The sequence below is a fragment of the Delphinapterus leucas genome, chromosome 20 (genome assembly GCF_059928025.1).
Source record: "Delphinapterus leucas isolate spDelLeu-1000000601 "Yukka" chromosome 20, BTC_Dleu_Yukka2, whole genome shotgun sequence".
Taxonomy (NCBI): Eukaryota; Metazoa; Chordata; class Mammalia; order Artiodactyla; family Monodontidae; genus Delphinapterus; species Delphinapterus leucas.
Window position 1 is genome coordinate 41573319 of NC_143148.1, and position 10159 is coordinate 41583477.

The 10159-nt window shown below is 57.3% G+C and overlaps 1 protein-coding gene across 1 annotated transcript; it reads left to right on the forward strand.

The window, feature by feature from the left end:
* The first annotated feature begins 949 nt into the window (after window positions 1-949).
* On the forward strand, window positions 950-9121 carry CA7 (carbonic anhydrase 7). Its single transcript, XM_022583531.2, has 7 exons — window positions 950-1097; window positions 3648-3845; window positions 6631-6749; window positions 7475-7570; window positions 7672-7734; window positions 8262-8417; window positions 8920-9121. The coding sequence occupies exons 1-7, from the start codon at window positions 1058-1060 to the stop codon at window positions 9040-9042; spliced, it is 795 nt and encodes a 264-aa protein (XP_022439239.1). The 5' UTR covers window positions 950-1057; the 3' UTR covers window positions 9043-9121.
* The last annotated feature ends 1038 nt before the right edge of the window (window positions 9122-10159 follow it).

Sequence of the window (10159 nt, forward strand, 5' to 3'; positions counted from 1 at the left end):
TGGAGAGGCAAGGAAAGGAGGGACAAACAGCGGGCTGTAGAGGAATAGGCAAAGAGACCCAGACAGAGGAGGAAGCCAGGAGGAGAAGGAGAGGGTGGAGGCAAGGCCTCAGACTTAGTTCCATGGGAAAGCCAGCTGGTGTCTGTGGGTCTGTCTGTCTTAATGACCAGTGGTTAAAGCCCAAACTCCCCACTCCCCCTTTGAGGCTCCGGTTCTGCCCGAGGCCTCCTCCTAGCCCAGGGCTCCCAGATCCCAACCACAGGACCCCTTTGCCCCCAGCACCAAGGGGAAGTAGTAAAGAGCACAAGAGCCTAGGAGTGAGACAAACTAAGAGTAAATCCCTCACTCTCTGGCTAGATGACCTCGGGCAAGTCACTTCACCTCTCTGGGCCTCAGTCTCCTGTTCTGTGAAATAGGGCTAATGGAAGGACCACCCATTGTTGTAGGGAAGCTGAGAGGGTTAGATGACAGGAAGGACCCAAAGCTTGGCCCAGAACTTGCCAGTGTCTGGCAAACAGGGGAAGCTCCAGTTCTGGACACCTGATGGTCAGTGCAATCTGCAGTTTAAAAGGGTCCCAGTCCAAGAGGACTCAGGGCCCAGAGCCCAGGTCTCTGGTGGTGGGATTTACTGCCCGGTGACAAGCCTGGGGAATAGATGGGATGTGGAGAAACAGAGGCCGCCCTCAGCATTGGCCGTTTCTCCTGCCCCAGAGCCTGTACACGGGCTGGAGGTAAGGAGGGAGAGTGCTCCGACCAGGGCCAGGGTGGGGATGGGGCTGGGGTTTAGGTCCCCTTGACCGCCCCCCACCCACCCCCCGCATCTCGCATCTCAACTCGGGGCTCAACTGGCCTGAGGGCGGGTGGGCGAGGGCGGGGCAGGGCCGGCCCCTCTCGCCCGGCTGGGGGGGGTGGGGGGCGGGTCGCCTGGGAACTGCTCCTCCCGCCTGCCGCCGCTTTAAGAGGCTGCTCCGCGGCAGCGAGCGGGGCCGGAGCCGCAGTCCGAGCGAGCAGAACTGAGCCGAGCCGGCAGGTGCACGGCTGCGGGGACGGCAACAGCATGACCGGCCACCACGGCTGGGGCTACGGCCACAACGACGGTAGGCGCAGACCCCGGCCGGCCCCCACCCGCTGGGACTCGCTCCTGACCCTCGCGCCCAGCCGGGTTTGCGGTACCCTCAAGCCCCCTATCCTATAGGCGGGACCGGGATCCCTCTCCCATCCGTTCCCCAGTACCCGGCCCACCCGCCCGGCCCGAGCCCTGCCTCCCCCCGCACCTGGCGCAAAGTCCGCGCTGCACCCCGGCCGGCCCCGCCGCCAGCTAGCCACCCCGCGGCCGAGCGCGTCCAGCCGCCTCTTCCGCGCAGCCCCTGACGGCCCCGTTCGCTCTGACCCGGGCCGGGACACTCACTCATCGCCGGAGTGCGCAGCGGGTGAAGGTAGCCCAGGGCAGCGGGGGGCGGTCCCGGCGGAGCGCTGTGCGCGGTGTCTGTGCGGGGAGCGCGCACGCGTGTGTGCCGGGACCTCCGGCGAGCTGGGCTCCCCGTGGGCAAGGGCGCGGTGTCCTGCGCAGAGAGTTTCCCGGTCGAAGCGTCCGAGCTTTCGAGTCGGCAGGTATGTGAAGGAAGGGAGCATCTGGGGGCTCACGGATGTGTCTGGGTGTCTGCCTCGGGGAGGGTGTTTGAGCACGTCCAGGTGTGAGGCATGGGAGCCCGTGGCCCACACCAGCCTCCTGGTCTGACCGGGAGAATAGCTCCTCGGTCCTGCCTCAGTTTACTTAAGATGCAGAGGAAGGGAGAAGAGGCAGACGGTGAGAGCCAGAAGGCTTGAGTGTGAGACTGGGGCAAGTCAGTTCCTTTTGGGCTATTTCTTACCAAACTGGGGTCGGGGTGTGGGATAAGGGTTTCTTGCTTTTCCCGAGATGAACAATGAGGAGCAAAGATCCAGGCTGCCAGGATGAAACCCAGGCAAGGCAGGTGGGGGTGGGGAGAAGCGGAAGTGCTGGTGGGAGGAACAGCCCCGTCCCACTCATCTGAGGAGAGACAGGCACTCTGTGAGGGTGGGCGGGGGTCCTAGGCTACAAAGCCTGGGGGTTTGGAGGTTACAATGGGCCAGAAGGAGTTAGGGAGGTGCTGTGGTGTCTCTGGCCCCTCTGGGACCCCAAGCACACAGGAGAATATTCTGGAGAGGAGAACCCCAAATCTAGACATGCAAAAGCTAGAAAGAGACTTTCAGAAAAAGGCAACAGAGATCAGCAGAGATGTAGAGAGAGGCAGAGAAGGGGCAGGTTGACACGACCCATAGAAGATCCTCTTCCCCCCCAGCACCTGCTCCCAGCCAGCTTCAGGGTGCTTCCCCCTGACTCCAGCCTTCTTGCTGGTCCTGCCCACCTGCACTGTGTCCAGTATCCCAATAGGTCTGCCCCATAGCTGGCCACCCTGAAGCTGCTGCCCCTCGCCCAGTCCTGGGCCACCCAGTCTAGTTGCGATGAGGGAGGAAAAGACAGAGGATGGAGGTGCCGGCATGCAGCATGCTCACAGGACTTCAAAAATAACCCAGTGGGTCTGGGCCATGATTCTGAGTCATCCACTGGGGACACAGCTTTGTCGGCACCTGCTGCTGTTTTCTCAGGAAAACTTAAGAAGCCAAAAACGGGGAGAAGCACCAGCCGGCAATAGCTCTAAAAATAGGCTGCATCTCAGGATGTTCCCCGGGGAGATGCCGAGCCTCTCGGCTGCAGATGGAGTCTCTGGGAGGCAGGTGGTGGGTGCTCGTGGGTGTGCATGCAGGTGTGTGTGCGTGTGTGTGCGTGTGTGTATGTGTGTGCACGAGCATGTGTTTTGCTGTAGTCTCTTAGTGCAGACCTGGGTTTGCAACAGGGGATAGCTGTGTGTGAGGGTGCGTATGTGTGTGTCAGAGGTAGTTGGCAGGGCTATGTGTTTGTACACATGTGTTACTGGGCCTGATGGCTCTGGGTGCGGTGAGCTCAGGTCACTGTGCATATATGTGTGCACACGTGAAAATCTCCCCGGACCTGCACATGTCTGGGGAGGGCAGCTGGGGGCAATGCATGCACACACTGTGTATTTATACCAGTGCCCAAGTGTGTGCGCGCACATGCGCCAGTGGCCCTCAGTTCCTTCATCTGTGAAATGGGGATCATGCTCGTTTCTACTTCACGAGGCTGGTATGAGGAGCAAATTCATGTCACAGAGCCAAAGCGAGGTTGATGTGAACTTTTGTTGTCATTTTCACAAACACCAACTCGAACTTGGCCAAAGTGCAGGAAGAGGCCAGATACCTGGTAGGGTCAGGTAAGGGAGTTCGGGAGCCCGGGGACCTCTCTAAGCAATACTGCCTGTCGGGGAGGACCCACTACCCCAAACTGCCCCTGAGCCTGTAGCTTTTTTGGGCTGCCTTCCATGCATTACCTCTCTGGGCCTCCTATCAGCTCTGGGTGGAGAGTTTTAGTGAGGCCATTTCGCAGACAAGGGAATGGAGGCTGAGAGGGGAAGTGGCAGAGCTGGGATTGGAGCTCCACACCTCATGGCTCCAAAGCAGGGAGCCATGGACCATCCCCTACAGGTGCCCTCAGTCTGCAGCCCAGAGATTCAGGCTGGCCTGAGTCCTTGCCCTCTCCCCATCTGCAGGCCCCTCACACTGGCACAAGCTGTATCCCATTGCCCAGGGAGACCGCCAGTCACCAATCAATATCGTATCCAGAAAGGCTGTGTACTCGCCCAGCCTGAGGACACTGGAGCTTTCCTATGAGTCCTGCACGTCCCTCAGCATCGCCAACAATGGCCACTCTGTCCAAGTGGACTTCAATGACAGTGATGACCGAACTGGTAAGTGGCCCTTATGGTGATGTTTGCCGGACCCTGGTACCCTTCCCCCCGGGATCCTAACCTGTTTCGGGCAGGCTCAGGAGGGGCAGCATGCCGTGGTAGGGAAGGAAGGCTCCACTGCTCACCAGCTGTGAAGCCTTAGGCTGAGCCTCAGTCTCCTGATGCATAGGATGGGAGCATTAAGACCCTGTTTTCCTCCCTAGGATCATAGAGAGGAGAAATGAAAAACTGAAGTGATGTTTGTAGTGCTGGCATATAGCAGATGCTCAAGAAATGCTAATTCTCTTTCTTCTCTTTCAGTTGTGCTTTAGGTCAGGTTTGTTTTCACTCCCTGCCCCATCACTGAGCTGCTGTGTGGCCTAAGGCCAAACCCTCCTCTCTGTGTGATCTGGCCAAGCCCAGCAGAGAGAGAACGGAAATAAAATGTTCAGTGTGCCAGGCCCCTTGCTAAGGTCACAGGCAGTTCTTTTATTCTTCTCAAGAACCTACCTCTAAGTTGGGCAAGTAGAGACTCACTGAGCTGGGGAGGGCCAGAACCAGCCTGGTCCCACTCCAAAGGTCTTTTCTCCAACCCACCTACAGCCTCAAGATCCCAACCATCCTGGACAAAAGAGAGGCCAGTGGGAACTTGTAGCAGCTCCTTCCAAGGTCTCTTTGCCCTGGGATTAGAGTTCGGGTTCCTTCATGATAAATTCTTGGACAGAAGCCTCGGGAGTGCTCCTTAGTAAAGGGATTTTTGTCCTTATGACCAGGCCTGTGAGGGATGAAGTGGGGTAAGGAGGGAACCTGCTAAAGTTTCTTATGTAAGGAAGTGACTGGTACTTTGCCCCTCTGTCGCCTCCCCCAACCCCCCCATACGCACAATGAAAGCACTCAGGGAAACTTAAGTTTCAAATAGAAAATCAAAGGGCAGAGAAGGGGAGGAAAGCCAGATAGGAATGATCTTAGTTGCTTAACTCTGAGTTCCCTGGTAGGCTAGGGAAAAGGGGAAAGAGGATCAGTTATAGTTCTTGTTGCAGAAGGTAGGAAATCCAGCAGATCCTCAGAAGAGAGACACAGCATTCTTGGTACTGAATTCTAAGAAAAGCCTCCCACCCAGAACTTTGGGGAGGGACATGGAGCTCTTGATGACCTTAGATCACAGTTTATGAAGGAGCAGTTTTCAAATGGTTGGATCTTCTAAACAGCCTTCAGAGGGCACTGAGGGCTCAATTCAGACATCAATAGCTCAGTGAAGGCCACTCTTGGCAGGCGAAGGCCCAAGGAAACATTCCTCTGGACCACTGATCCAGGGGCTCACTTTCTGACTTGGTTTGGGTTCCGTCCCCGATCAGAATGCCCAGGCCTCAGGGGTAGGGGACCAGTGGGAAGAAAGTAGGCTTGGGAGTGAGACAGTTGGGTCTCTGCCACTCCCCAGCTGTGTGACCTTGGGCAGGATACCTACCTTTCTGAGCCTCAGTCCCACGTCTGGCCAAGGGGGTAACAGGTAACAATGTGTCCCCCTCTAGGTCACTGTGGGGATTAATGTCTGCAGACTGCTGAACACATAGGAAGTACACAGTGAATGGCAGTGTGTTCTATGGTCAGGGTGGAGAGAGGAGGCTAAGGGAGCCAAGCTCAAGGTTTAGGGAGGCAGTTCACTCCCTAAGAGACTGCACTGTGGAGTCCCAGGTGGGTCATGCTCAGAAGAGTGGGCCCTCCCAGCCCATAGCAGGGAGCTGCCTACTCCTGCCCTGGCCCACAGCCATCAGCCCCAGGCTCAGTCAACCACCCAGCATTGCCATGGACAGGCCCCGCTTCTCAGATGAGGCAGGACAGCAAGAATGGGCCTCTGGGCTGTCCCATGGTCCTCCTCCTTGAAGGGCCCACAGGGGGCAAGGCCCTGCCCTGGTCACCCGTCCTCAAGGGGCCTAGTGGAGCTCTGAGCCCAGGGCCGTCACCTGATCCAGGAGCTCACATTCTGCCCTGGCTGGGGCTCCCTCCACTGCCAGATCTCTTTCAGCTGGAAATTCAATCAGTCCCAGGAGGCCTTGTGAGTGGCCCCAGCTCGCCAGGTATCAGAGTGGGAAATTCACAAAACCAGCATAAGTGGGGCTTGCCAAAGAGGGCATGAAGGAGGGACATTGGAGGTACCTGGGCCTGACCATCAGAGTGGGGACCCTTAGGAGCTGGCCTCTAGACATCAGGTCCTGGGGAGCCTCCAGGTTCTGGGGAGGCAGCACGACCTGGTGATTAGGGCCTTGGGCTCTGAACTTATATGAAGTAGATGCAGGCTTATATCCTAGCTCAGTGCCTTGCTGTGTGACCTTGGGCAAATGCCTTGCCCTCTCTGTGCCTCAGTTCCTCCTTTATAAAATAGAAATAATAATAGGTTTTATCTTTCATGAGCTACTATGAGGACTAAAGAAAAGAATTTTTCCGACCCAGCTGTGGGTCAGGGCTCCAGACCTGGGAGGTCTATTGTTAGTGATAATCGGGGCCTGAGAGGCAAAGTCCCAGCTTCCACTCGAAACTGGGCAAGAGTGGGGAGGATCCAGATGGAGAGATATACCCACTCAGTGTACCAGACTCCTCTGTCACCTACAGGGCTCCAGGATTTCTGCCCTGGCCCAGCTAAGGGCATAGGGAACTGGGCGGGGGCTGATCCAAGTCCACTTAGAGCAAGGAATGTTGCAAATGAAAAGTTTATCCCTCTCCTGAGCACTGCCCTGATATTGGCGCTGCTGTCTGCGGGCGGTGTGGGCTCTCTCACAGCAATTGCTACACACCGCCCTTCTCCCCGCAGTGGTGACTGGGGGCCCCCTGGATGGGCCCTACCGGCTCAAGCAGCTCCATTTCCACTGGGGCAAGAAGCACAGTGAGGGCTCAGAGCACACGGTGGACGGCAAGTCATTCCCCAGCGAAGTAAGACCCTCCTCTACCTGAATCCCTTTACCACTTGGGGAAGGAGTTGGGGACTGGGGAGCCAGGGTCTTGACAGGTGCCTGGTGTGGGGTACTGGAGAGAGTGAAGTCACTCGGGGACCTTTGGGAGAGACGCCCTTCACCTGAAGTTCAGGTCTTCCACCTGAACTCTGCCTACTGTCGTCCTGATCTGTGTGTCCAGAAGGAATTTTATGACGGACAAATCCAGTCCCACCACAGCCTTACTAACAACCCTTCAAGGATTAAGCCTGGCATTCAAGGCCCTGCATGAACTGGCCTTGCCTGGCCTCATCTCCCTTGACCTCTTCCCATATTGACCTGCATGTGATGAATCCCCTGCCCACACCTGGCTCTTTCGTATCTCCAGGCTGCTGTTCTTTCAGCCTGGAATACCTTGTCCCAAGAGTTCCATCTGATAACCCCCTTCTTATTCTTTGGACTCAGCTGCAGGCTTCACTTCCTCAGGGAGGTGTCACACTGGATAGTCATTATCTGTTTCACAGTTCACGGAGGGCAGGGCCCGATCTCTTTGGTCCCTTGGGGCTCAGAAAAGGGTCAGGCCCAGAACAGGGTAAATGCTATCTGTGGCCCGCCCCTCCCGCAGAGGGGCCAGGAGTCCGGTGGGAGTGAGGGAAGCCTGGCTCTGAGCTCCCATGGCCCCTGGGAGGCACTAAGCACTGGCCTGGCCTGTCGTTGCCCCTGTAGCTGCACCTGGTTCATTGGAATGCCAAGAAGTACAGCACCTTTGGGGAGGCGGCCTCAGCACCCGATGGCCTGGCTGTGGTTGGTGTCTTCCTGGAGGTGAGGGGGTTACCTGGGCCCAGAAGGCCATGGGAGGCCTGGTACCACCCCTAGCTCCAGAACACAGTGAGATCTGGCCTCACACTACTTCTCCCTGACAGACGGGGGACGAGCACCCCAGCATGAACCGTCTGACAGATGCACTCTACATGGTTCGGTTTAAGGTGAGACCAGGGGTCCATGCCCTTGATCTACAGCAGCCTGGTGGGGAGGAAGGAAGAGGCTAGATCATGGAGTGGGCCCATCCACTCCTCCATCCTGGCAGCAAACCCTGGCAGAGGTGAAGGGTGCAGGTCAGCACCTGTGGTGCCCTGCAACTGACTCCTCGTCATCAGGGTCCACGGCCCCACTGAATGCCCAGCGTGAAGTCTGGGTGGGCATAGGATTGATGAGATGCCTGTCACATTAACGGTTCTCTGACCAGCAGCGCCATTAAGCTCTGTTGAAGGCAAGGGAGAGAACATGGTGCCCAAAGAGCTTTAGGAACCACAGCTTTTACATACAAGGGAATGGGTGGAGAGGGCCAGCCAGGCTGGAATATAGCCTCTGGGATCACAGACATCTGGCCACAATTTGCATCAATGGGCCAAGGAGAAGCCTAAATCCTATTGACAGAAATCGGTGGGGAGGGTGTTGCTCTCATCCTGTTGGGAGGTCTTTGCTGACTCCTGGGTCCCCCACCGTGCCCCAGGGCACCAAGGCCCAGTTCAGCTGCTTCAACCCCAAGTACCTCCTGCCTGCCAGCCGGCACTACTGGACCTACCCTGGCTCCCTGACAACACCCCCACTGAGCGAGAGCGTCACCTGGATTGTGCTCCGGGAGCCCATCAGCATCTCTGAGAGGCAGGTGAGCCGTCCCAGAGTACCAGATGGAAGGATGCGACACTCAGGCACACCCGGACAGTGTGACTCTCCCAACCAGCAGCCCACAGCCTGTGGTCCCACCATCAAGGCTCCCATCTTTTGCTAATAAATGTTTAGATCCTTGGGTGGGAGTCAGCTTGGTTGTTAGTTATTAGGACCTGGACACAGACTAGAAGGAGAGATCCCTGGGTCCTGGGACCACCCCTCGTGTGTTAGGATCTGGACGCTGCCTTTACCGATGATTCTTAGCTGGACAGGAACTGGAACTAGGTGGAGCAGGGTCCAGGTCCAGAGGCTCTTCAGTGAGTAAGTAGCTGAGGTTGGGTTCCCAAAGAGGACATGAGTGGGGAGAAGTAGGGACAAGCCCTAGGGGAAAGAGGAGAGAGGGGCAGAACTGGCTGGGCAGGGTATGCCAGATGTTGTGTCTGGGATCAGAGAGGACCACAGCGCCCCCATTCTGCACTGAGTATCTCTTCTGCCTTAAGATGGAGAAATTCCGGAGCCTGCTTTTCACCACAGAGGATGATGAGAGGATCCACATGGTGAACAACTTCCGGCCGCCACAGCCACTGAAGGGCCGTGTGGTCAAGGCCTCCTTCTGGGCCTGAGCTGCCTACCTGCCCAGCCGGCCACTGAAGCACCATCTTCCCAAGGGCTTCCATGTCAGCAGACACCAAACCATCCAAGGCTCCCTGCGTAGGGCTGCTGTGGACCCCACTTCAGCTGGCTTGCTCCTTGGCCATGCTGGAGGCTTCTCGATGGGACCCTCAAGTCGGGGGACACCTTTCAGCTGCCCTGGGGACAGGAAGGACAGGAGCTGAGCATGGTCCGAGCCTAAGGCTGCCTCTGCTCTCCAACACCCAAAGGCCCCTGGGAACCTCCTCTTGTCTTCCCCGCTGGCAATGGCAGCAGCCCCACCCTGAGCTCACACTGTGATGGATGAGACCAAACTCTCCAGGGCAGGCAGCTGGCATTGCCAGAAAGACTCAAGCAATAATTAGAAGTGGGCAGAGCTGCCCTCTCGGTGTTACCTCTTCTGCAGGCCTCCGCCATGCACGCACCTCACTGCCAGGCCATTAAAATCAGGACCCAGCCTGCTGGAGGTGACATGACCTTCTCCCTCCAGCCACCTGCCGCCATAGGCAGGCACTGGCTACAGCTTACGGAGTATCTCCCTTCGTCCCCACCCAGCCACCAAAGCCGCCTACATGACAATCCATCCATGCACTGATTAATAAATTCATGCATTCATGCAGCAAATACCCGTTGAGTGCCTGTGTTCTGTCACGTGCTGTCCCAGGCATCGGGGCGGCCGTGGTGATGAGTCAAGCACAGGATGTTCAGAGGGCCGTGGGCACCGGACAGGTGAGGGTGATACAGACGGCGGGGCAGGGGCCGTGGGGGCAGAGAAAAGGGGGAGCCTACTTTCCCCACCCTGAGCTCACACTGTGATGTCCTCATCTGGTGAAGAAATTAAATTCCAACCAGTATTCCAAGGCAGAGAGAAGGGAACGGCATGTTTGAGCTCAGGGAAGAGCAGGTGTGCCAGCTCCCAGGTGAGAGCCCAGGGTGTTTGTGGAACAGAGAAGAACAAGTGGGGCTGGAGCCCTGGGGGAGGGCCTGGGACTCTCTCCCAAGGCTAATGAGAGTCAGGAAGGATCTGGAGTAGAGGAGGGGCAGGGGCAGATGTGCAAAGGCTGGGAGATCCCTGTAGAGTGTGAGTTG